The sequence below is a fragment of the Poromitra crassiceps genome (assembly GCF_964638095.1).
Source record: "Poromitra crassiceps genome assembly, chromosome: 5".
NCBI lineage: Eukaryota > Metazoa > Chordata > Actinopteri > Beryciformes > Melamphaidae > Poromitra > Poromitra crassiceps.
The window spans coordinates 46,647,913-46,674,676 of record NC_139642.1 but is presented as its reverse complement, the minus strand read 5'-3'; the positions used below and the strand labels follow the sequence as shown (position 1 = coordinate 46,674,676).

The 26,764-nt window shown below is 42.6% G+C and overlaps 1 protein-coding gene across 1 annotated transcript in view; it reads left to right on the top strand.

Moving 5' to 3' along the window:
* ncam1b (neural cell adhesion molecule 1b) overlaps nucleotides 1-26,764 on the top strand; it is a gene marked incomplete at both ends in the record, with an annotated part of 133,413 nt that overhangs the window by 87,285 nt on the left and 19,364 nt on the right. The window contains 8 exons of the mRNA XM_083636710.1: nucleotides 3,761-3,898; nucleotides 4,640-4,757; nucleotides 8,549-8,709; nucleotides 10,688-10,830; nucleotides 11,592-11,615; nucleotides 20,799-20,828; nucleotides 25,566-25,716; nucleotides 26,540-26,733. Of these exons, the coding sequence (XP_083492836.1) occupies nucleotides 3,761-3,898; nucleotides 4,640-4,757; nucleotides 8,549-8,709; nucleotides 10,688-10,830; nucleotides 11,592-11,615; nucleotides 20,799-20,828; nucleotides 25,566-25,716; nucleotides 26,540-26,733 (959 nt within the window). The remainder of the gene's footprint in view (nucleotides 1-3,760; nucleotides 3,899-4,639; nucleotides 4,758-8,548; nucleotides 8,710-10,687; nucleotides 10,831-11,591; nucleotides 11,616-20,798; nucleotides 20,829-25,565; nucleotides 25,717-26,539; nucleotides 26,734-26,764) is intronic.

Sequence of the window (26,764 nt, the reverse complement as noted above, 5' to 3'; positions counted from 1 at the left end):
ATTGAATGGAGACCAGAGAGAGCGAGAGAGAGGGAGAGAGAGGGCGCGCACACAATTTACAGGCAAAATCCGTAGAGATTCAACACATTAACGTTGCTTCCCATGGTCCGAGGTAAGTTGATTGAGTTCAAACTGCTGATTTGATGATCCAAAAATCCCCCAAAGTTTATCGATGCAAGTCACAAGTCGCCAAAACAGGATCTGAAAGATGTTGTTTTTAAACGATAAAAATGTTCGTTCTTCAGGCCATTACGCACAGCGCAGCTGACTACGGCAGCTGGTTTATCCAAAAATGCGCACCGTTTACTGCTGTTGTGGCGGATCGAGGTCGGCTCACGTTCTCACCACAAACGAACCGCACCAGAGTTCGTTTGGAAGCGGACCGAGACCACCCTTTCTTGGCGATCTCGGTCCGCTTGTTTTGTCCCGCATCCGAGTGCGATTGCTGTGTTCACACTCCCCCAAACGAACCGCACCAAGGGGGAAAATGCTCTCCGTTTCGGAACAACTGCTCCAAACGAGATAGGTGTGAATACACCCTAAATCACACTTGTGCAGTCATCACTCACCTCATGCCAGCATCCCACATTCATCCAGCATCTCCAGAGCAAAAGCTTCACCCCACCACCTCCCCAGATCACCACCAATGTCATGACTCCTGTTGGAAACAAATCCCCTTAGGGGGGATTTTCTATCTCATACAGCACTGACGCCCCCTCTCTCATAGCAAGAGGAGCGTCACATCATGGAGTCATACGCCATACTCAAACTGTCTATTCTGATTCAATAAAGATTGTTAAAATGTCCTACAAGTCTCTCATGATTGAAGTGTTTACATGCACTTTAGTAAGTAGCAGGAACTCACCTCAAAGTGCGTGAATGGACATGATACTGGTCCATGCACTGAATAAAACGGATGATTCAGCAGGAAGCTAGGTGTGTTTATCAGATTTCTCATAAACTGATAACGGCCTTCATCTGATAAAGGATGTCTGTTTATGCTGTTTACATGACCACTTGATTATCAGGTAACTAGAAATCCGATAATAATCCGCAATAATGTATTATTGCGCATGTACACGCACTCATTGTTTGGACAGGAAGTTCTCAAAGCTAGAAACAGAAGCATCATAATTATATCACTCATTTATTGAAAATGGTAGGAATTCCCATTCTGCTGTCCACAATTCACTTGATGAGGTTAGATGAAACCATGGGGAAACTGGGTCGTTGCAGCAGCAAGTAGAAAGATATAGGGTAAATAAGAATAGAATAAATATTACAGCACTGAAGATAATAAAGTTAAGTTAAGTTCTCCTTTATTTATTCTCATGTGGAAATAAAGGATAACAAGCACCAACAACAAGAAAGCATACTTGGAATATTACATCAAATAAAGATAGTAAGATAGAAAGCATCTTTGACAGATTCACAGGTAAGAGGACAATGCATTTAGTGTTTAGCACTGTTGCCTCACAGCAAGAAGGTCCCGGGTTCGAACCCCGGTCCGTCCGTCCCAGTGGGGAATTTGCATGTTCTTCCCGTGTTCGTGTGGGTTTCCTCCGGGTGCTCCAGTTTCCTCCCACCATCAAAGACATGTATGTTAGGGTTAATACTCCTGTCAGTGCCCCTGACCAAGATGATGGCAATAGAACTGGAGTTGGTCCCCGGGCGCTGCACCGTGGCTGCCCACTGCTCCTAGTTCTAGGGAGCTTCCTAGTAGAGGATGGGTCAAATGCAGAGGATGAATTTCCCCACACGGACAATAAAGGATAACTTAACTTAAGTTAACTTGGAGAATTCAACACAGCTCTATTTTTGTAGGGAACATACCCTGTAACATTACTTCAAAATCTAAAACGAGAAACTGTAGCTCCTCCATTATGAAGATTCCACAGTCAAAAAGCTTCTAATGCATATGCATAGTACTTTACCAGTGTTGTGGTTTTGGCCAGACATTCACTATTGAAGTCAGAGTCTTAATAAAAATAATGTTTTACTGGAACAGCTTTGAAAAGGAAAGAGCATATCTCTCTATTTGAGATACTTAAAAATTATTTTCTCTGCTGTTCATGCTTCAGTTGGCATTCATCTCCTGAGTTTACCCTGTGCTTTGAAGTGAAATATTAATTGGGTTTTGAATTTTAAAATAACATTGACGTCTCCCCCACACGTCCGCGACACTGAGCAATATCATAATGTGTAGGGTATTGTTGTTATGGTTATGCTCACTGGAAAATAATAACACACAGGCAGTGTGTGTGGGCTGTAATAATATTTTGAATCACATGATTGAAGTTACTCAGTTCACATTTCATCACGAACTGAAGGAGTTCTTCTGGGGGATGGTCATATTTTTGTACAGGGTGTTCATGTTCCCAGATATTAATTCAATTGTCTAAGGTCACAAGAATGACATCGCCTACAATCTGTGTCATTTCACCTTTGATTGAAAAAGGCTTCCATCAGATTAAAGAAAACACATTACGTGATGTTGACTGATACCCCGTTTGGTCCTGTATCATGATGTAGCTAATCTAGCTCTGTTCTGGACCAGACAGGGTTTTGAGTTGAGCTATATGCAGCTGCTGGACAGAACCATGATCTGTTTAGAGACCAATAATAAGGAAAACAAATCCGCACATTTACATAAGAAACATCAGTCAGCATCACATCATGTCTTTTCTTTCATCTGGCGGAAGCATTTTTCAATCAAAAGTCAAAGGGCACAGATATGATGGGTTTATAGCGGGACTTTCCATGCCCGCCCCATTCACTTGAACAGAACTGGCGCCGAAGTCTGCCCCAAAGCTTGAGTGCTCCACTTGTTTCTTTAACATGCTCACTGTCACAAACCGGACTCAATTCACACATACAGTATAACTCAAACTGCTGCCAAAATAATAGGTCTCCCCAGTCCCCAGTCCCAACCTCTCACAGCTCAACTGTAAGGCTGTGACACGCATAGCAAACACAATAGCACAGGACACCACTCACCCACCACTTCACCATACTGCCCTCTGGGTGCAGGTACAGCACCCTGAGGTGCAGAAGGGCTGGCTTTAGTACAAGCCTGATACATGCAGCCATAGCAGCCCTAAACAAGGTGACTCGCTGAGAGTGTCCTGCTCTTATCTGCCTGTCACCATTATATGCCACTGGGCACATGTCATGTCTGGTACTCTTATGTGTTTCCACTGGGGATGTACAGTTACTGTCTGCTATTGTCTGTGTGATTGTGTGTCTGTCAGTTTGTGTATTTATGGGATTCCATTGCATCACCATGCAACCATCTTGGTAGGAAAACAGCAGCTGTTTTTCCACACCAAGTGACGGGTCAAGCACTGTAGCATAGTGAGTGACAAGAATCTGTTTGACACTTTTCATCTTCTGTTTCCTTCCAGTTCGGAAGGGTTAGGGTTTAAGCTACTGAGCAACAATCACCTTCAATATAACATCTGTTTCCTTTCAGTTCGCTTTAAGCTACTGAGCAACAATCACCTTCAATATAACATCTGTCTCCTTTCAGTTCGGTTTAAGCTACTGAGCAACAATCACCTTCAATATAACATCGTCTGTTTCCTTTCAGTTCGGTTTAAACTACTGAGCAACAATCACCTTCAATATAACATCTGTCTCCTTTCAGTTCGGTTTAAGCTACTGAGCAACAATCACCTTCAGATCATCTTCTGTTTCCTTTCAGTTCGGTTTAAGATACTGGGCAACAATCACCTTCAGATCATCTTCTGTTTCCTTTCAGTTCGGTTTAAGATACTGGGCAACAATCACCTTCAGATCCGCGGCATAAAGAAGACAGATGAGGGCTCCTACACCTGCGAGGGTCGCCTCATGGGCCGCGGCGAGGTTGATCTTCGGGTCATCAGGGTCATTGTCAATGGTGAGCACCTGCTTTTCTTCCTCAAACTTGTTTATTCTTCAGTTTTGTTCTATTCGGGATGGTTTTATGTGGCAGGTGTCCAGTGACACTTAAATTAGCTGGAAATCCCTGGAGGCAACCAGGCTCAGCATCACAGTAGAAACGGCTTCCCAGAGCAACCGTTTATTAAAGCTGCTCCCTGGTAATGAAGTCCATTTCCTGCAACTCTAAAGAAGTGAATCCCCCCCATTCATTTTGTAGAGTAGTAAGTAAAACTCTTTTATAAGGATTTTCCGAAACATTAATGGCAACATTTTTAACTCTGAATTAGCCTGGGTAAACCCAGCCTCCACGTGACCTCTATGTACTATCAGTCACGAAGAGTCTGGAGGCTGGGCTATTCAGAGCCATTTCTTCGTGACTGATAGCACATAGAGGTCACGTGGAGGCTGGGTTTACCCAGGCTAACTCTGAATGGCCTTTGTATCCACCTGCCCAGGGACTCCAGATGGAAAGTAGCCTATGGCTAAATCTGTTACAAAGCATCTCTTCCCCTATGGGGTTTAATGTTTTTTTGTATATGTCCCTGCCAAATAAACTAATAAAAGAATACAAATAAATAAAAATGAATGGGGAATTCACTTGCTTAGGTGCCATGTGGAACCCGGAAGGGGGCGTGACTTAGGCACTCATGTACATGTTCAATTTCTTCCACTGTGTGTGTCTTCTCTCTCTCTCTCTCTCTCTCTCTCTCTCTCTCAGTGCTCCCGACCATCAGGGTGTGGCAGTCGGAGGTGAATGCCACAGCAGATGTTGGGCATTTTGCCATGTTGACTTGTGCTGTCGACGGCTATCCTGAACCCATGGTGACCTGGACAAGGTAACCCTCTGCGAGCAACTTCAGAGACAAATTATTTGAATATTTGCACTGTCATCGGTTTGGTGTTTGTTTACTTGTTGTGTTGATCCTTTCAGCCCTGGTCCAAACATTAATGATGGAAACAGTCATGTTTACATGCACAGAACATTTCTTTGTTTTGGGTCGACACATAGAAACATTTCATCTTGTTTAGAATAACCCGGTTAATATGGAAAGTCCTTTCTCTTTTGGTTTCCACCACCTGCACAGACTCACACAGTATTGTAGGTACATTTTGAACAAAACATGGCGGTAAGTAAGCAATACAGTAGATCCTTATACTGTTACTGTAGGGATCATCATTTCTTCCTTCTGTAATAGAAGTAACCTCAGTCAAACAGGGAGGGAATGGCTGGCAGCTATTCATACTCCTGGGGGGGCATTCTATCTGTGGGCGGGACATCATAGGTGGATAGGAATACTCTGTTAGTTTATTCATGACAACAGGGTCTCAAAGGTCCATCACGGGGTATCAAAGGTACACCGCAGGGTATCAAAGGTCCATCACAGGGTATCAAAGGTCCATCGCAGGGTATCAAAGGTACATGTAAAGAATGGTGCGCTTCAACAAAAGGGTTTCCAGTATGGGGTGCTTAGAGCAAAAATATACTGTCCAGGTGAATACATGTGGTAGCATATCCAGAGAATAACAAAGTACGGCAGAGATCTTTTTCACTGAGAACCTCTCTCACTGACACATTTCATGTGGTGCTACAAACTAAATCAGAGAAATGTAACTTTTCTGTCTTACTCTTTATTCTTTGGATGTGGGACCACATTTATTCATCTGCACATGGAAACAGCTTAAGTTAATCCAGCTTTTTGCTCCAAATGCTTTTACCTTCTTAGAAAACCTGGAGCGGAGGAACGGAGAGGGGGTGAAACATGACAATTTTACACCTCGGAGGAGGGTGTCAAATACACAAGTCTTTTCAAATAGATTAGATAACATAATGACAGCAAATGTTCATGGATAAACATTTGTCATTGGGGGTGGGGACAAACTCAAATGAATAATTCCACCATCTAAAAAACACACAACAACAAACGTGATTTAGACTTCTCTAAACATTCATCAGAATAGGAGTTGAAATCCAGCTCCATCTGTTGCTGGTGATACAGATAAAACATATAAAAGTATCAAAGATCTTTAGATAAAACATTAAGGTCAAGCATGTGTTTGCTTTGATCTATTAACCCATTGATATCTGATGCAGCATTTGTGTGTGTATCCCTTTAAGACCGCGAACTGCGTCACGCGGTTCGTGGTCGTAAAGGGATACTACACACACAAATGAGGGATATACACGCAAATGCTGCATCAGGTATTAATGGGTTAAAGACTGAAATGGCATTTCTGAATGAGCAAGCTAGCATTACATTATGCCACTACACAATATACTGTACCTGTTATGTATGGGAAACAGTTCAACAGAGTTGGTCAACTTTGACTATCAAGTCCTCCAAAATGGCACAGTGAAAATGGCCCATTTCATGAGAGTGTATACCCAGGGGTGTAGTGTACACAAATATGTCAGTCATGGTCTGGGCCTATGAAGCTATGTGATTTTACAGTAGCCTACTTAGAAAATCGAAAAAACAATTTCTCCAAAATGGCACAGTGAAAATGGCCCATTTCAGTGTATACCCAGGGGTGTAGTGTACACAAATATGTCAGTGTGCTACGTGCGCTCGATTCCTAGGCTCGCCCGCTGCGCGGGCTTGCGTGCCCTGCAGATTGCCGAGCTGGCCCTACAGCTCTCATACACAGCTCGGCCGCTATGCGGCCTCGCCCTGGCTGCTCCTTGATGGCATACTTCAGGGATGCTGGATCACCTGTCCTGGAGCTGGCAACATACAGCTGTCCATGGCTCAAGATGGGGGTCTGAAGCCAGACTCCCACTTCATTCAGTGTCTGCCCCTGGGACTTGATTTTGCTCTTATGACATCACTGATGACACCATCAGTGGGACTCTTATGACATCACTGATGATGTCACAACGGCTTTTATGACATCACTGATGACATCACAACCTCTTATGACATCACTGATGATGTCACAATGCCTCTGACATAACTAGTGATGTCACAATTTATGACATCACTGATGACATCAGATAGATAGATAGATAGATAGATAGATAGATAGATAGATAGATAGATAGATAGATAGATAGATAGATGAAGACTACTCGTGCGTTCCTTTATCACAAAATAACTGGGATGTGGAGGCTAAATGACGTCACATCCGTTTTGTTAGCATTCCATTTGCAGAAAACTTGAGCTGGGAAGTTCACTGTTCATTGGTCAGATCCAGTCGCTAGCAGGCTAGCCATTGTTAGCAATAACAGTTGATAACATGGCATTTCGCGGCATTTTGCGCATACAAACACTGCAGCCTCATGTCCACACAGATAGATGTTAGGCAGTGCTGTGTGTACAGCTGATTTAATGAGACACAAACAAAACAGAAGTGCTAAACAACATTACTATGATTATATCTACTGTTGTTGCGCTTCGCAGCCATCTTGGATTTTTGAGGTCGGGGCTGCTGAGGCTCCTACGAGTTTGGAACCCATTCATTGTTAGGCACACGCCTTTCATTCATGCTGTCTCCTCATCCATTCACAGTCTCCCACCCTTCCCCTAGCTATTCCTTTCCTGCTGAGCCAATCACCTAACTGGCATAGTATACCAGAGTCCATGTTTTTACTATGTTTGCTATGTGCTGCGTATGAGCTATGCGTCATCCTCAGTTGCTGATCATCATCGCTGAAGCAGTTGTTTTCGCCCCACCTCCTCCCCTGACCACCACCAACGTCATGACTCCTGAAGAACTCCCTATGGGGGATTTTCTATCCTATTCATCACTGACGCCCTCCTCTTTCATCTCAGGAGGAGCGTCATTATATCATGGAGTCATACGCCAAAATTCATTTGTTTATTGTATCATTAAAGCTTATTGAACCTTTCTACTAGTCTCTCATTATTGAAGCCTAGTTAAGCCGGACTCAGACTGTCAGTCAGTATTAAGTCAGTCAGTCAGTCAATCAGTCAGTCAGACAGTAAGCCCCTGAGACGTTTGTTGGCCGGCCTGTTCCGGTTCTGGCAACAACAACAAACAAAAAAGAGAAAGATAATCTTGCCATATATTTTTTTCTTAATGTAAGACAAAGCATTATGGTAAACAAATATCCATCGATCCATTCACATCCAGTAAGCTAAGCCCGAGATCGATCAGCCTAATTACTTTCCTCACCACTGTTCTACACTGTGAAGACACCATATTTTCCCATGTTTTAAGCAAACGTGAACAATAACACCAAATGTCAAAAGGCTTACACCACAAACACACAGTTTTTCTCATTACCCCATCCCCCCCCACTGTTCATTTTCTGAGCCAAGCACTTCTGAAACTTTGTTCAGCTTTCACCTCTCCTTTTTCACTGCAGTTCTCTATTTTCTTCACTGGCTTTTTCACTCTGCCTTTCAGGACTCTAGGAACTACAATTCAATTATTTCCTTGACCTACAGGTTATCACCAAGAAAAAGTTTTCTTCTTGAGGATGTGCTGGAAAAAACTTAAAGAAGACTAGTTGTGTGCATTCAGATAGTGTCTATTTCACAGAAAGAGAAAATGTTTCTGTGTTACATAAAAATGTGCATCTCGCTTTAGCAGATGTGTTTCTCCTGTCTAGATACTGTATCTGTGTCTCTGGAAGCATCATATCCATGCATCTCATCTTCTGCAGGAACTCTGTGGTTCTGGAGGCAGGGGAGAAGTACAGCTTTAATGAAGATGGCTCGGAAATGACAATAATGGATGTGACTAAGCTGGATGAAGGAGAGTACACCTGCATTGCCAAGAACAAGGCTGGGGAAAGTGAACATGAACTCAGTCTGAGAGTGTTTGGTAAGGATACACTTTTTATACACAAGAATTGAGACAGAATTGAAGTGGGTGTGGGTGAAGTACTCTAACAGTATGTAGGTGGGGGAGGAACACTGGCATGGTTCTGCATTTGTTTTCTAATGGATACAAGACGACACAAAGTGTTGTTTCAGCGTGGGCTGTGATTGTTCCATGCAAGGATGAAGCACAAGCCGCCAGGTGGCGTCGGCTCAGCTCAAGTGTTTGAAGCCCAGTTTTGTCTTTATTTTTAGCCCGCTGTGTCGTTAGTTTTTTTCACATTACCATATTGGCTACCATAATATATGGTGTATATAATATATCGACCAGCTCAGTGGCCTTCTGGTCTGAGTGTCCGCCCTGAGACTGGGAGGTTGTGAGTTCAATCCCCGGCCCAGTCATACCAAAGACTATAAAAATGGGCCCCATTTGCCTCCCTGCTTGGCACTCAGCATCAAAGGGTTGGAATTGGGGGGTTAGATCACCATATGATTCCCGAGCGCGGCGCTGCTGCCGCTCACCGCTCCCCCAGGGGATGGGTCAAATGCAGAGAACAAATTTCACACATTGTGTGACAATCAGTGGGACTTTACCTTTACCTTTATCACCGAAAACAACAAGAGATATTTACTGTACACTACAATATGCACAACAAATGTGCATATGTATTGCAAAATATTGTAGTGTACAGTAAATATCTCTTGTTGTTTTTGGTTAAGAACCTTACTTTCAGCTAATTGACAATGATCTGACTTTGTCTGGCCCATATGCAATCAGCAATGAAAGCTGATTGATTGATGGCACCTGAGCAACATGGTGTGCCTGCCTGTCTATTTAACCTGTCCTTGGTAGACCTGAATGCTAGTAGCACTGATGATAGTCACAGACTGAAACGTTTGCTGCCTTTTAAACCCACCTTTTCTTTTTTCACCGTTTTGTTTAGCACTATGTTAAAATAAAGTAAGTCTATTGCATGATCTCAGCCCCTGGACCTCCTCTGTGGCTTTTTTTTTTTAGCCCTGTTACATCTGGTGTGCGGGTATTCCCATTGACCTCCATTGAAAGTACTTTTGTACCGACGCACCCAGCCGAACTTTCTGAGATGCCTTTTGTCAGCGCAGTCTCACAGCCTCTTCCCTCATAATATCACAAAATGTGCCCATTGGGAACACACTTTTGTAGAGATGTTTCATTTTGAGTAGGCTATAGCCAAGATGGTGGGTTAGACGTTAGAGTTAGGCTTAGTTATAGGGTTAGGTTTAGCCTAAAGGTTAGAGAAGGTTGATGTTTTGAACCCACAAACGGTAGAAGACTGTAGTTGAATTGCGCAACTCCCAGATTTCAATGTACATAACTGTAGAAATATGAAGCACGTCATGACTGGAAAAGATTGTTCCTTTGTTGATTAAATAATTGATGTTGGTTAAAGAACACTGTTATAGAAATCACTATATTGAATAGGCTTAGATTTAACAATGTGTTGCTTTATCCGTGCATATTTTTGCTAGTGTACGATGTTTGTCAATTTGTCTCTGTATGCTCACTCACTGGACCCAAGTAATCCAACAAACAGCCTTCTCAAATAAGCTTTCCGACTCTGAAGGCAAACGTGGTTCAGGAGTGAAGCAGGATGAGGGACATCATGGAGTGCATGCACAGCCTCATGCTCGGGGAGCCGCATCTCAATTTGCTCCACTCTGCTCACATGTGGTAGTTGTGGAACCCTGATGTGTGTGCCTTCAGGGGTACCTTGACAGCCTGCTAAAATGTAAACAAAAGACAGGTGCCTTTGAGACAGGCCACATAAATGATTACATGAATAAAGTTTTGCCACTGCTGTGACTGGGAAACCTTAAATGCCATTGCAAAAATGCCCCCCACCTGCCACCAGCCAGTGATCCTCATCCTCCAGGCCACCAAATCACCTGTCTGCCTTGCTGTGCTACTGTGGCTGTGATGACTTTGTATCTGTGCTTTACAGTGAAGCCTAAGATCACCTACCTGCTTAACCAAAGCACGTCAGAGATGGAGGAGCAGGTAACTCTGACTTGCGAGGCATCAGGAGATCCCACCCCCACCATCAACTGGAGCTACGGTGTGCATGTCTTCACCGAGGGAGAGCAGGTAAAATATGTGCATAAAGTGCTAAGGCGCCATGGAGGACGGGGTGGCTAAATACCTACATACATTCAAAGAGTGGGGGTCTTTTGCAGATTAATTGGGAAACGCCCTCAACAATATTTATGTACTGCTGATTATTTCCCCCAATTTAGTAGCTCCTGTGGGCTCGCTCGGTGAATCTCATTTGTAATCAGCTCAGTGATTCTCATCCAGTAGAGTGAGCTCAGATTTGTCTTGAGAGTTTCCCCCAAATGTTAAGAGAATCAACATCAGAAAATAATATGAAGACATTCACTTGATGAACATACAATTTGAAGCAACAATGAAACGTTGTCTTCTCTACAGCGATATTACGTTTCAAGTCAGTCTTAATTTAATTGTGTTTGCTAGAGCACTTGAATGATCAAGGCTTTGTGTGGCATTTTCAATCACTGCTATGCAGCAGCACCACTACGGTTGAGAGGTACAATGTGTCCTTCCATCCTTGACAGTAGTACAGTATGTTTCCCTGTTAATGTCTGCTACAGTATTCCACATGCAAACCCTCAAAGACAAGACAATCAAAATGCACCATTAAGTCAGTTGATTATTGACTTCAAGTCTTCATGGAATTCGCATGCATCTGTCACCGATATGACCTACCGTAGTTCTCAGTGGTCTTAGTTTCTTAGCACAGCTGAGAGGTAATAAGGGGTGAGATGCTTAAGGGACGCACTATAGTTTATTGCCAGTCCATTACATGCACTGCATTTTCTCCCTTACAGGCACATCTAAACAGGATCTATCAGGTATGAAATCAGCGTGGCACAGAAATGTACTAGACCAGTGTTGCAAAGTATGCGCCCAAATTTGACAAAACCCTGGTGGAATCAAGTAATCCTGTTCAATGAATTTTCCCAGCTGCCCTTAAATCAGTATTTCTTGAAAAACCTCAAGGAATGATCTTATCTGAGTTCATGAAATTGATTCGACTGATGCATGCTTTCCAAATATAGCCTGCAAATTTCACTGATCTTGCCATAGAAAAGGAGGTGATGGGTGTAGAAACTCTGGGTTTTTTCCTCTGGCTCATCTCACGAGATCAGAGGAAAAAATGTTTAAATTATATAATAAAAAATACCATTTCTGTGTCGACATTACCCGATCATTTCAAACTTCACATGGAGGCATGAGGTGGCTTGGATCCATGCCTGCCTTGCTCAGTCTGTCTGTCATCCATTGTAGTTTGTCTATCATTTATGCCATTATCACTGGGTCAAAATTGAAGCTAAAAGCAAAATGCCATAGTGTGTCGTATGCTCTATGTTCTGTGGCCATCTCTTCAGTAGCAGCCGTACTGAATCACTAATGGATATATTAAGAATAGAGGTGGTAGGCCTACAATAGCAACTAAAGACCAATCAAGGGAATCTGGGTTGCTTATATTTGTGCTTTTATTGTTTCTCAGCCAGGGAAATAATTCCCGTAGTGGAGCTTAAAGGAGAATTTCGTTGTTTTTTTTAACCTGGAGCCCTCTCCTCACATTAATTATTATCTGACGACTCACCCAGTGTTCTCCTCAGCGTTTTTGTCCGTCTTAGGCGTTGTTTTGAGATCACTAGTGTGCAAGCCAGTCCTAGAATGGAGCTCCGTGGGGGCCACGTGGCAGCGTGCTTTTCATCCATGTAAATAGACAGTTTTATTCCCGTTTTCGACCCATATCGTCATCATCTGATCCCTAAACTGCTATTCTCTCCCGGGAGAGCCCCTCCATTCTCCATTCTCTATTCCCCCTTTATCCTTCCCGGATCCCATTTCCTCCTTTCAGGTCAGTGAGACCAACTCTCGTCAAGTCCCGTGAGACTTTCCTGCCGCTGGCCTGTGGACTGACTTAACGAGACGTTTGTGTTTTCTTGTGTTCAGACATAGGTTTTAGATGTTATTTATTTACCTTGACAGTTTCGACGAGTCAACTCTCGTCTTCTTCAGAAGCAGTCGCACTGACAGCTGGGTATGACGTGTCAACCAGTTGCTTTTCAGCAACTGGCGGTGTGCCCAGCTGAGCCGTCAAGTCTGCCAGGCCGGCCACGCCCACTATGACGTGTCGTGGCCGGACTGACAGACCCAACAGCCCCGCCGAGCACACTGCGCGGCCCGCCGCCCGTTGTTCTCTGGAGTAGAGTATCCCAGGTGCGGGAGAGCATGTAGGCCCCCTCGTCCCTGTTGATGGTGCCCTCGGCACGTCTCCTGATTTCCATAGCCTCCTTGATCCAACGCTTGTATTTGTTGTCCTCTGTTCCAATGACTCTTGCCTGGTCCCAGTCCATAACGTGGTTGTTTCTTTTGCAGTGGTCTGATATGGCTGATTTGAGGTTTTACACAGGTAACATCAAATTCACGCATGAGGAGGAGAGCAATAAAACACTGGCTTTTCTGGACATGAACATTCACCACAAGGACGACGGCAGCATTAAAATCACAGTTTACAGGAAACCCACACACACAGACCAATATCTACTCTGGACTTCAGAACACCCCACAGCACACAAACTTTCAGTAGTTCGCACATTATACGAACGGGCCGCTATCATTACAGATGAGGAGGACAGACAGTAGGAGGAAAACCACATACAACAAGCCCTCATACGCTGCCAGTACCCCAAATGGGCCATCAATAAAGGAAAACAGCAGGTAAAATGCAAACACAAAACACAAAAACAACAAAAGAAAAAACAAACAGAAAACCCTCAGCACAACAACATCGGTATGGTCACACTACCGTATATCCGCGGGATAACCGAACCCATACAACGGGCCATGAAAAAACAGAAAATAGGCACTGCGCGCGATGTGCCCGGCAGGGCTGTTGGGTCTGTCGGTCCGGCCACGACACGTCATAGTGGGCGTGGCCGGCCTGGCAGACCTGACGGCTCAGCTGGGCACACCGCCAGTTGCTGAAAAGCAACTGGTTGACACGTCATACCCAGCTGTCAGTGCGACTGCTTCTGAAGAAGACGAGAGTTGACTCGTCGAAACTGTCAAGGTAAATAAATAACATATAAAACCTATGTCTGAACACAAGAAAAATAACATCTAAAACCTATGTCTGAACACAAGAAAAATAACATGTAAAACCTATGTCTGAACACAAGAAAAATAACATCTAAAAGCTATGTCTGAACACAAGAAAACACAAACGTCTATGTATGAATGAAGACATGATGAACATCATTGAACTGACTTAACGAGAGTTGCTCTCACTGACCCGACAGGAGGAAATGGGATCCGGGAAGAATAGAGGGGGAATGGAGAATGGAGAATGGAGGGGCTCTCCGGGGGACAATAGCAGTCTGGTTCTTTAGGGATCAGATTATGACGATATGGGTCGAAAACGGGAATAAAACTGTCTATTTACATGGATGAAAAGCACGCTGCCACGTGGCTCCCACGGAGCTCCATTCTAGGACTGGCTTGCACACTATTGATCTCAAAACAACGCCTAAGATGGACAAAAACGCTGCGGAGAACACTGGGTGAGTCGTCAGATAATAATTAATGTGAGGAAAGGGCTCCATGTTCAAAAAAACCGAAATTCTCCTTTAAGGAATGCATGAGGCATGCTAATTGTTTAATTGTCTTGTTTGTTCATCTATAGTTTGTCTGCCACGCTATCTGTATTCATCATAACAGCTGTGGTTCATGTGGGTTGAGCATGAGACAAATGAACGAGAATTTGGGATGGCCATGGTGGGAAAAAAAAATATATATATATCTATTACTTTTTTATTTTTTTTTAATTAAAACAAATCCATTTTTGATGCCAAACAGTATCTTGTTTGACATTTGAAAGATGCTAAGTGTAAGGCTTTCATTATTGATATGAAATTAGTTTTTCTATTGGTCACAAAATCAGCACAGATGTACACATGTACAGTCCCATGGTAGATGTGTGGTGATGACATATAGACCTACACTGTACTGTAAATAAGTAGCAGTTGATTAAACAATTGGCATTTTGACCAAAAGATCAGGATTAGAGGATAGTGTAGAAGATACTTTGGCCATGAAGGAACCTAGAGCTGTTAATGTATCCATGCTGGGGCTGGTTAAAGTCATATAAACACGATGTGTTGCTTACCTCTGAATGTTACAGCTGAAAAACCAAGGGGGATTAGCCATCCATTATCATTATTGTTGTCTATGAGCAAGGTAATCTTTGCTCTGCCTCCACTTGACTTGTCTGCATTGTACTGTGGATTGGGGTATTCAAGGTTAATACCGAAAATAAGCAGATTTACTCTGAATATCCTTGTACACAAAATCCGCTGTCAGCAGACAAATACATTGTTTATACGCGTGAGTAAGAGGGCACACAATATGAGGATTGAGGGAGATTACTGTATCATAAAATACAATAGCAGAGGTACTGTACAAAAAAAGGGACAAGACACAAAGACATAAAAGGGTTGCACACCCATGTGGGTGTATGCCTGTTTAGAATTTTGTTTCAAACACAAATTGGTACTTATCTAGGGATAGCTTTGTTTTTGTTGCTACAGCTATTGAATTCATGTGTTTTATTTTTGTATTTATTTATTTTTTAAGAACGTTTCATTAACTTATTATTATTATTATTTGGTTGATCCGTTCCTTGGGTCGCTCTAGATAAGTGCACCTGTTTTTATCCGTGCTATCCATCCATTAACTACATACTGGATGTTTTGTTTATTTAAATATGTATATATATATATATATATAAAGCGCTGGCACTGTGTTTAAGTGTCTCTGTACTGTATTATTATTTTTATGCCTCCACCGGCGATAGCCAGGCCGAAGGCATTATGGATCCGGGTTGTTTCATTATAATTTCTAGTTTCTGGGTGCAATTACACATAGACAACAGGGTAACACTTTAATAACTTGAATGACATCCACTATATTTTCTTTCAATTTAAGTCATTAACACATTCTTGTTAGCCACTTACAAAACAGTAGTTCAATTACAATCATTTGGTCTATTTATTTAGTCATTAGTTCATGTATTTCATAACTTACAAATGTTAGTAAATTAAGTCTGATAGATGGACACTGTGTCATTACAAGCTATGAGAAATCAACGGGTTTGATTACTGACAATCCAGGGTGAGAGGAGACCCTGCCGAAAACAACAATAAAAATGTACCTTGTATGATTTTAATTAGCAGTGCTCACCCGAAGATCAAGGCTCTGAAGTCACTAGATGTAGCCCCGTTACACATGCAATTATCAGGCTGTATCTTCAGTTATTCATTTATATATTCTCTTATTTGTTGACATCAAATAAACATTACTCCACACGAGTCCTGGCGGTTCAACAGATGTGGTGGTGGATACAGGAGTCATAACGGCAATGGTGTATAGATATTGTCTATAGTCTCTGCATTGTCGTCAGTATAATAAAAAAAAATCTCTTGAGGCCAATAAATAATCTGTTAGCATTCATTTGTGTTATACAACTCATCATTAATTAATGAAGCAACACATTGACTGGTTATTAGATACATGTGAATAAAGATAGAAACATAATACACGACTCATCATTTACTAACATCTGTAAGTTATGAAATACAAAATAATGATTTGTTCATAGCCATTAATGATTTTTAATGACTTTAATGAATGAAAGCTGTTCTAAATTGTTATCAACAAAGGCAAACCTTTTTTCCAAAGCACAATAAGACTCGATCCGTCTCATAGCCCAATTGCCAGTTAGAAATGGAAGACTTGTGAAGAGATTACCGTGATTGTATTATAGCTAATGAGATGTTTAATGAAACGCTGGAATTAATGCTTTGCTGCAATGGTTCAGGAGGAGGTCTGGAACAGAGGCATGCTTTACCAAGCACCGGCTGCTAATGCTAATGCAGAGAGACCATTGTTTGCTACAGTACAAACACAATAGGCTACTTATTTATAACAGTATGGCTGCCTGGGGTCAGTGGTGGTGGGGTGATGTGGGGGTTTCTTCACTCAAATGTTAGTGTGTTTTCTGTGATGTCTGCTCAAGGATTCCTGGGCTCAGTGCTTAATGATACAGGACAGTGACAGTGCATATTCACCAGTCGGTCGGTCTCTTGCAGCGTTTCATTGGAGTCCTGTACATCGATGTGCTTAGTGCAGTCACTCCCTTTTCTTCACACACTGACATTGACAAGGAGGCAGGACGATTTCCTACACGGGGGAATACGAAGGGGCTAGAAAATGATTTGTCCCGAGGGCAACGTTAACATATTGTTCTGTGTGTTTGCTTTCAGAAGTAATTGTCTTATGGGGTTTTCAGTTTTCCACGCACGCATCTGCTTTTGTTCATTGTCCTATTGTCGTAAAACAAACACCTTTCATGGATATGACAGTGATGCTTGTCAACTCACTTATACTGCAGAGGCTGTGCTGTGAGACAGAGAGAGAGAGAGAGAGAGAGAGAGAGAGAGTGTGTGAGAGAGAGGGAGAGAGCTGGTGATGTTCCAGGCTGTTAGCTTGCCTGTATTAAAAGGGCAGCAGCTCCTTCTCAGCACTGTTGGGGGTACGCAGCCAACTGCTGTTTGTGGCCATGTAAAGCAGCCAGTGTGTTGTGCTGGGTGTGCCCTTCCCATGGAAGTCTTTGTTCACTGTCTACTGTATGTCAGTAGAGGAGTCAGTGTGCTGCTTATGATGGAATTGTATTCATATAACAGGCTTTGCTAATGATTTTCCTGGTAACATCCTCTTACCCTCCTCATCTCTGAGCCTGCTCAGTTTTGTAGTAAAGGTTGAAGCGGGTTGGTCAGTGGTACTTGGTTAGTACTGTGAAGCAAGATGACAGCACATACTGTACCGGCATGCTTTGGTATGTTTTGGTGGTATGCCTCTAGTCCAGCATTGATTCAGAAAGGATAATATGGGTCAAACTTTTGATGTGAATTTATTGAAGGGTTGCAGCACCTCATCGCCCCACAACCCACCCCTCTCCCCCATCAACTCCTGCCTGTCTGCTATAAAACTCTGAAGGATGCAACAAAACCTCTTACCACTCAACAGCGATAAAACTGAACTTCTCCTCATCTGCTCCAAACCCACCCTCTGCAAAACCAACAACCCCACCCACACTCACCATTGATGGCACCACTGTTTCCCTGTTTCACAGCCCCAGGCGCGCAACTCTCGCGTGATCCTCGACCCCACCCTTTCCCTTGAGTCCCACGTCCATCAAATCTTAAAATCCTCCTTCCACCTACGCAATATTGCCAAGATCCAGTCCTCTCTTGCACACCCTGCCACTGAAAGACTCATCCAGGCCTTCATCTCCTCCTGTCTTGGCTATGGCAAGTCACTCCTCCATGGCATCAACACCAGCCTCATCAACAAACTCCAACTGCTCCAGAATGCAGCTGCCTGACTCCTTACCTACACCTCCTGGCACTACATCACCCCAGTCCTAAGAGAACTTCACTGGCTTCCCATCTCATCCCGGATCAAGTTCAAAATCCTGGTCATCACCTACAAAACCCTTCACCAACTGCCCCCAACCCCCCCCCCCCCCCCCCCACACACACACACACACGCACCTCACTGACCTCCTCTCCCCCTACCAACCACCAACCCTCCAGGTCCCTCAGATCCACCTCAGCTGACCTTCTTTCCACCCCCAAGTCCAACTTCCACAGTTTTGGGGTCAGAGCCTTCTCTCGGGCAGCTTCCAGGCTCTGGAACTCCCTCCCCCAAGAAATCAGAAATTCAGAATCCCTTACAGTTTTCCAGTCCCGTCTCAAGACCCATCTCTTCTCCACCACCTTCTCTTATTCCCCCCACCCTCCCCCCAGCCATCCTTGTGTGTCTCTGTTCTGTTTGTCCGCCGTCTGTCTCACTGACGTCCCCCCCTAATGTTTAGTGTATAGTGTCATCTTTGTCTGCTATCCGTGCACTAACGTCACCCCCACCCCCTCAGTGTTTAGTATATTGTGTAAAGCGTCGTTGAGTCCTTGAAAAACGCTATATAAGTTCCATTTATAATTTTTTATTATTAAGGGATGATGAAGTAATTTGTCTGACAGTTATTCTAGCAGATTGTTTCCAATTCCTTGGCATTTTCTTGGATTTGCATCTGATGAAAAAGCCTTATGCAGTTTTGCTTGTTACGCTTCAATACCTTGTCCGTTGCTAAATGTATGAGTCATCACATTCCATTCATGCTTCATATTTTTCCTCACCATCGTAAAATCCATATAGCATGCTTACCAAAAAGCTTTTGTCATATTGAGTTGGGCTTTTCAGTGTCCTTGTGATGTGACTTGATAGAGGACGTTAATTTTATATATCACAAGGCAAAGTTATTCTGTACAATACAATACAATAGAATACAATACAGCCATTGGGCTGCCAACATTCAAACAATACAGTTTTGTCTAGTTAGTGAATCTTCAAGTCAGCCATACTTATATATATCTATATCTATATATATATAGATATAGATTTATTTTTATTTTTATCAGAAGGCATTTTTTTTTAACTGACATTCCTGCAGGTATTTAAAGGTCTACTGACACAGAGATACCATCATGCATCAAAAACACTATTAAAAGTATTAGAGCAAATAACATTTTTGTTTCATATTCCACCTCAGAGCACATAAATGAAAACACCTGAGCTTAAACATCAGTACAAATATTGTTCAGAGCCAAGCAATTCACTTAAGAAATCTGAACATACAGGCTACCTGCAGGCAAATATTTATTCCCAGATCTCACTTGACTCTTGAAGAGCTGCAACATAAACTTCAAACACAAGAGAGTTACAGTGAGTCCTCACTTATGGGTTCCAGGTGAATGTGAGGTGCTCTCTATTGATCCAGACGAAAAAGCAGCAGTTTTCTTCAGGCACTGCTCACACAGTCAAGGACTTAAAGGTAAAAAGCCTTTATTTAGCTAGGGCATAAGAAAAGTTTAAAAACAACATCGGCGACCGGTTTCGACCACGCGGGGTCATCTTCAGGGCGTCCCAACAGTGCCTGAAGAAAACTGCTGCTTTTTCATCTGGAAAATAATAGCTTCGTTTAAACCCACATCACTTGGAAATGGAAACACACAGTGTGTTACTTACTGGAAGACATGCTAGACTAAGATGCCGACTGCCTTGTTTCTTGATTTGAGAGAGGCTTGTTTGTACACTAATCTAGACTCACCAGTCCAGCTGGGAATTCTGTTTATATATTCCGATAGTTGCTTTAAGCGTACGTGCTTCTGCTCTGTCGATAGGACTGGGACAACAGGGAGAATTGGCCAAGTACAATTAGGGAGAAAATGGCAGAAAAATGAAAAAAAATAATGAATTATCATATTACAGTTGTCAAATAAGAGAGCATTCCACCATGCTTCAAGCCTAAAGCAGTCACACCTTCCTGATAAACTGACTCTAAGCGGTCGGGCTATCAATATGCCAATAAGCTTGACTTGGAGCTAGAGATAATAAGTGTTTTTCCACGATGCGATACAGAACACTTTGACACATCAGTAAAACCCTAAAAACTTTATTATCCAGGTCACCTTTGTTCTCACCTAATAATAATGACAATAACTTACATATACATTTTTTAAATGTTATGATGTGCTTCATAAGCCATTAACAATAAGAAATGAATTCAAATCTAAAGACAAGCAATAAAAATGTCTGGCATGAATGAAAACATAAGACTACAATAATGGGAAAATATGTACAAAGGCAAGTTAAGGTGTGATTTAAAATTGGTCTCAAATTTGCCAGTGTAAGCGCTTCAGGCAGGGTGTTTCAAAACATACCATTACTGTATCAGTAGACCTTTAACATAAGCTAATTTCACTCAAGCTAGATGTACTGAAAATAAATTGGGGGCACTATTTGCATGCAATGAGCAGCATCCCAGCTTTGCCAGGATGAGGTTTCCTTTCTAAGAATTGCTTTGCCTTTTGTTTTGTTTGTTGTTCTGTCTCTGTCCTTTACAGGCATCATGGACTCGGCCAGAGCAACACAAGGTATAGCCTCTAACTGCATGACTATTTCCTCTTCCTTTCACGTTAAAGGAGTCCAATTCAATTTGGGATGAACACGGATCAAAAGTCCGGATCAAATAACAGTCAGGACCAATGCAAACCTGGAAAAACAATGCATTAGTCTGATTGATTGGCCAGTGCAAGTCTGTTGTCTTTTGTTTACCTTTTTTGTTTACTTATTTTCTTTTTTCTTTTCTTTATTTTCTGTATAAACTCAACATAATATGGCCTACATATACTTCAGCTTATATTTAGCTTTGACCATTAAACCAACCTGCTAGGAAATAAATGAATGTAAGATATGTACCTAATCAAACTGTGGAACATGGGGAGACTTCTGTTGTCATTGTTCACAGATTTGATGCACAATAACATTTCAGAAAACTGGAATGAGAGGCAGAGGCACCATGAGAGGCAGAGCTGACACCTCTCTGTCTCTCATCTCTCGTGTAGCCTACAGAGTTTCTCTCTGTTCCCACCCACACCCACATCTCCAGCTCTCACCCAGTTCTATGTCAAATCGTGATTTGGACTTCAGTGTGCATTCGTGACATTAGAAAGAAGTGAATGTTTTTCCGTTGTAATTAATATGACCAAAGATAACTCCATATGTTTGCAAGAGAAAATAGCGGAGGTCTTGGCAGCAGCCTGTAGTTTCAGAACCAGAGACTCTCTGAAAGAAAGTGAAACTTGGCTGCTGTAATACGAGGCCACTTCTCCAGCTGACTTCAGAACCTAAACCTATGTGTTTTCCAGCATTTCTTTCCAACTTTGTCATTTCCAATACTACTTCTGAGTGCACAATGCCAACACCGAGGACAGATCTGAGAGATAGTCTGGCAAGCTAGACTAGAAACAGACTCATTTCACATTCTACACAGATGTACTGTTTGGGATGCACCGACCAGTCGGCTACTGATTGCAATCAGCTGATATAGATGTTCTAAATAGGTGATTTTAAATCGATTGTCCAATCAACATTCTCCAATTGCCTGATAGCAGTACATTTGTTATTCATGCTCATGTACCATTTGATTTGACAGTAATGGACACTGATTTGATTAGATTTGACTGTAAAGAGAGGATTTGTCATTTCATTTCACTGCCTGAATCATGAATGATGATTGTTTTCATTGACAGCCCACATGTAATATTTTCTGAAGTTCTGTTATGAATTTCAAACCCTACATCATTAGAAATGGTTTAACATACTGCACAGAATGATATGCTGTCTGTCACCGTTTCACACACTACCCGTGGGAGGAGTTGAGTCAGCACCTCACTCCTCAGTCACAGACTAGCATGTAATTGAGAGAGAGGTCAGCAATATCATGCAACCAACAATCTGTTAAATATAGTGCTACAGTATATTACAGTAACATTTTACTGTTTGCTTGCTGTGTGCCACCGCTGCGCGGCCTTGCCCGTAGCTTGGCTGCTGCGTGGCCTCGCCTGCCCTATTGCCGTGCGGGTGTGTGTGTTGCTCACTAAATGGATGTCACAATGCCTCCTTGTCTGTGTGTGTGCCTCATTATGATATCACTGGTGACATCAGTGTGTGCGTGCCCTCCTATGACATCACTGATCAGTCTTGTCACAATGCCTCCTTGTGTGTGTGTGTGACATTACTGATCAGTCTTGTCACAATGCCTCCTTGTGTGTGTGTGTGTGTGTGTGTGTGTGTGCGTGTGTGTGTGTGTGCGCCCTTATGACATCACTTTTGACATCATCACTGATGACATTATGCCCTTATGACATCACTTTTGACATCATCACTGATGACATCACATCATTAGCTAATTAGCCTAATTAGACAATCTGGCTCCGTCAGGTCACCCACATGGGTGCCCTGAAGGTTTCAGCCCGATCACACCTAAAATGGCATAGCTGTGGCCCAACACAGAACTTGAAACAGACAAACAAACAAACAAAGTCCACATACTCAATTGTATATATAGATGTAGTAGAAAGTCTGGGTAAAAGGCACCGCCGATTGGATCAGCGATCAGCTGAACACAATCGTTCAAAATCAACAATCAAAATCAGCCCGAGAAAAACTGATCGGTGCATCCCTACTTCCCTAAGCTTCCCAACTTCTTCATGTTGCCTTAATGGAATTATGAGAATGCTACTGGCCATTTGACAAATTACATCTCAGCAGTATTTGTACTGTGGCTACTGCTTGTGACTGGATTAGTTTACATCGATGGATCAGATCAAATAATAGCGTTTGCTCTTTCCGACATAGGATATGGTGTTGTAGTGTACAGCTGTGCTCAGGATTGCGCATTGTAAACCTCCACACACAAAAATCCCATTCTAGGCAAGACTTACTGTAGGTGTTGGGCATGTTGAGCATGTTTCTTTTTGCAGAGGTGAGTAGTAGGCAATGTTGGATTGACAGGCTGGGGAAGGGAAGGTACATTCTATTTGTATGCTGGGCCAGTGGAGCTTTGGAGACTGGAGTCTGACATGTACTCAATGTACTCTCAATTTTATGCTCTGCTGTTCCTGCAAGACCTTTCTCCTCTGCTGCTAAAGGTATAGGAACTGTTGCAGCCTCCTGCTATCACGTTCGATTTGATTTATTAGAGTAGCTTACCACAAATAATGTTCATGTTTCCAAAGGTATTTGTTTTCTGCCTACCTCATCTATTTTGGGCCCAGTTGCACATATGTAAGGTGGATTCACTCCTATCTTTATAGGCAGTAAAGTCAACAAATAATGATCAAGTAAAACTGAATTTGCTCCGCTCTCCAAGAGACTCACCACCACCCTGTTGCATTATTAATTCTGCCCCCTTACTGAAAACCATTGTTATGAAACTTTAATGAATCACCAATATCACATCGCAAATGACGGATACATTTTCTCTGCTAGCGGATGATATTCATTATGGCCTTCATACAGGCAACGAGGGGCTGTAGCCCCCCCGACAAGATTGTCCATTTAGCTCTAGTGACCTCTTGAGCTTATATTGTCCAAAAAGTAGACGCACAATATTTTACATTAAGAAAGTATCTATATTGACGCTAAATGTCTTCTTACATACTGTAGTATGGTATGCAGGTGGCATGCACATGCAGCAGTCAGAAGCTGTAATGTGTGTGTGTCTGTGTGTCTATGTATATGTGTGTGTGGGGGGGATGGGCTGTGTGTCCAGGGGTCAGAATGAAAGGGTACTGTGTTATGTAAGCGTTTCCCTGCTCCTGCTACCCGTCATGCATAATGAATGCTCCAGACATGCTTTGTCTATTGGATTTGAATACAAACTAATGAGGTTTTCTCTTACATTGCTGCCCAGACTGCGGGCCTAATTCAATATGTGCAGAAACATCCGTGCCATTCTTTCGCCCACAACTTGGATCAAAGCCATGCAAATTATCCAAGGGGGGTTAAGTTTAAATTCTGCAGCACCTTGTAAAAAAAATGATTCACCAAAAGAAAGCGGAGCTTATCATTACATACTGTATAAGAAAGTCTCAAATGTGTCCCCAAGCAGATTGTATTGCACTTGTTTAAATTGGTTTGAGACTTCAGATATTTAACATTTTCCGTGTCATTAGTAGCGCAATTAGTTGAAAAAAGCATGGGCCAATGCCTCAGTGAGGGTTAATGATTCAAATTTAAGGGGTTTAAATGAGTAAACAGAGCAAAACCAATATTTTGTTTGGGAATCACAATCATTACAAAGCATTACAGTGGAATATCTACAGGACAGTATGCAACTAAGGGCTCAAGGGAACACTGTGATGTGAGAACATTGTGCTCTACACCTAAAAAGAGTCTTAAGGGAGAAATACCCCTTTTAGAAAGAGTCTAGTCTGGAACTTTAGACACAGAGTTGCAGACCCAGGCACCTTGGTGTCGCATGTCAACAACCACCACAACAACAACAAGGAGTTGTTGACCCTGACACTGAAGGTTAGGAAGCTACTTATGGTTGGTTGCTGTAACTCTGCATATCAAGTTCACGAAACCAAGAGTAACCAGAGTAACAAGGTCACTTCCTTTACTCATCTCGTTAGCAGGCTCTCTGATGTTATTCCCTGGTTTCACAGGCTTGTGACTTGGCATTTCTTTTCCTCAGTGAAAACTGGGGCATCTCACGTGTATTACCAGAATGTGGGTGCAGAGAACACTGTAACCTTCTACACCACCACAAATAATCATCTTAGAATCTTAATTTATTATAAAATGTCAACTTGTACAATAACACTGATCACTGAGCAACATCACTGTCAAAGTGAAAGCATGGCGTGTAAGCTTATGCTCTGCTGTCCTGCACACATGCATCAGCATATTCCATGAGCTGGTGAGCCCACTGTGTGAAAAGCCCTAGACACTTTCTAGTGCCTTCACTCATCAAATATTGATAAACTCCCTTGTACTGTCAGCTGTGTCCACGTCTTTTACTTTGAGGAGTCTCCGCCTTTTTAATGGATTGTCTGTGTCTCTTTCATTAAATGCAGCTTTTCTAAAGCATTTAATTTGATTTATTTTTCAGGTCACAAGCATGTCTTAGTTAACACAAAGACAGCTTGTTTGGTTACGTGTGAAAGATCAGCCAACAGAAAGCACTTGATTCTACAAAGCCTTGATCTTGTCTTCTCGTCTAAATGTGCAATCTGGTCTCGGTGTAATTATATTATTAACGTGATGTTCTGGCAGATGTGATCTTTCAAAATTAAACCCGTGGATTTTCTGCTCCCATGCAGAGTCTGGATGGGAACGTAGTGGTGAGGAGCGACGCTCGTGTGTCCTCCCTCACTCTGAAGTATGCCAAGTACACAGACGCCGGCCAGTATCTCTGCACAGCTCGCAGTGCCATCGGAGAGGATGCTCAGCCAGCCTACTTGGAAGTCCGCTGTAAGAATTTCCTCCTTTACTACGTATCAGGGTACCCATGGGCCTTGAGAATTGTTCAAAGTCACAGGTTTGAGAAAATTTGATCTTAAAAATGGACAGCCTTGAAACTACCAGCTTTTTTTATTACAATATAGCATGAAGGATTTCCCTATAGTTACAGCTGCCGGTCCAGCTGCAAAGACAGACGGGAACGGGATATGTCTTTCACAATTTACAATCGTCATTCATTATAAAAAAAAATGTGGCATTACTTTGGCTGTTCTCTACAGAGCTCCCCAGGGGTCCGCTGGTAAGAGAAAAATAATGGTTTAGTTTAGTTTATTGGTTTATTTAACAGGGACAAAGCACATTAAAATAAATATGCCCAAATTAGCCAAGAAGGCTAGTTTTCATCTGTAGTCCCTGGATCACACTAAAAGGAACAGGCATTGGCCATTAGACATCCATACAGCACTGCCTGTGAGCTCTTGACTTGAGTAGTGATTCACTCATGAGGAATTAACTGAGGCCTCTTATGTCTCATTTGGATCAATGTCAAAACACTTCAATTTTGGGTCCTTGAATTTCACCAAACAACATCTTGAAAATGAAGTGCTCTGGAATTTGATGTACAAGTGAGTGTGGGTGCCCAGATCTATTTTTCTTAACCGAATGAGCAGTGACACTTTACAAACAGCATCGCTTGTCATCCACCTTCTAATTGAACCAAATGGGCATTGCCTCATCATACAGAGCCCATAAATTCTGCTATACAAGGCATTGTTACTAGGCATTGTTAAAACCAGGTCTATGTTGGAATCAATCATTTGTTGTTGTTTACTAGATGGCCCTAAGATCCAAGGCGCAGTGGCAGTGTACACCTGGGAGGGGAATGCCGTTAATATCAGCTGTGAGGTCCTGGCTCATCCGAGTGATGTGTCTATTATGTGGGTGAGAGACGGACTGCAGCTGCCCAACGCCAACAGCAGTACCACCAGCTTTAAGATCTTCAAAAGTCCCTCAGCCAGCTACCTGGAGGTGCAGTTACACACAGATTACACAATACACA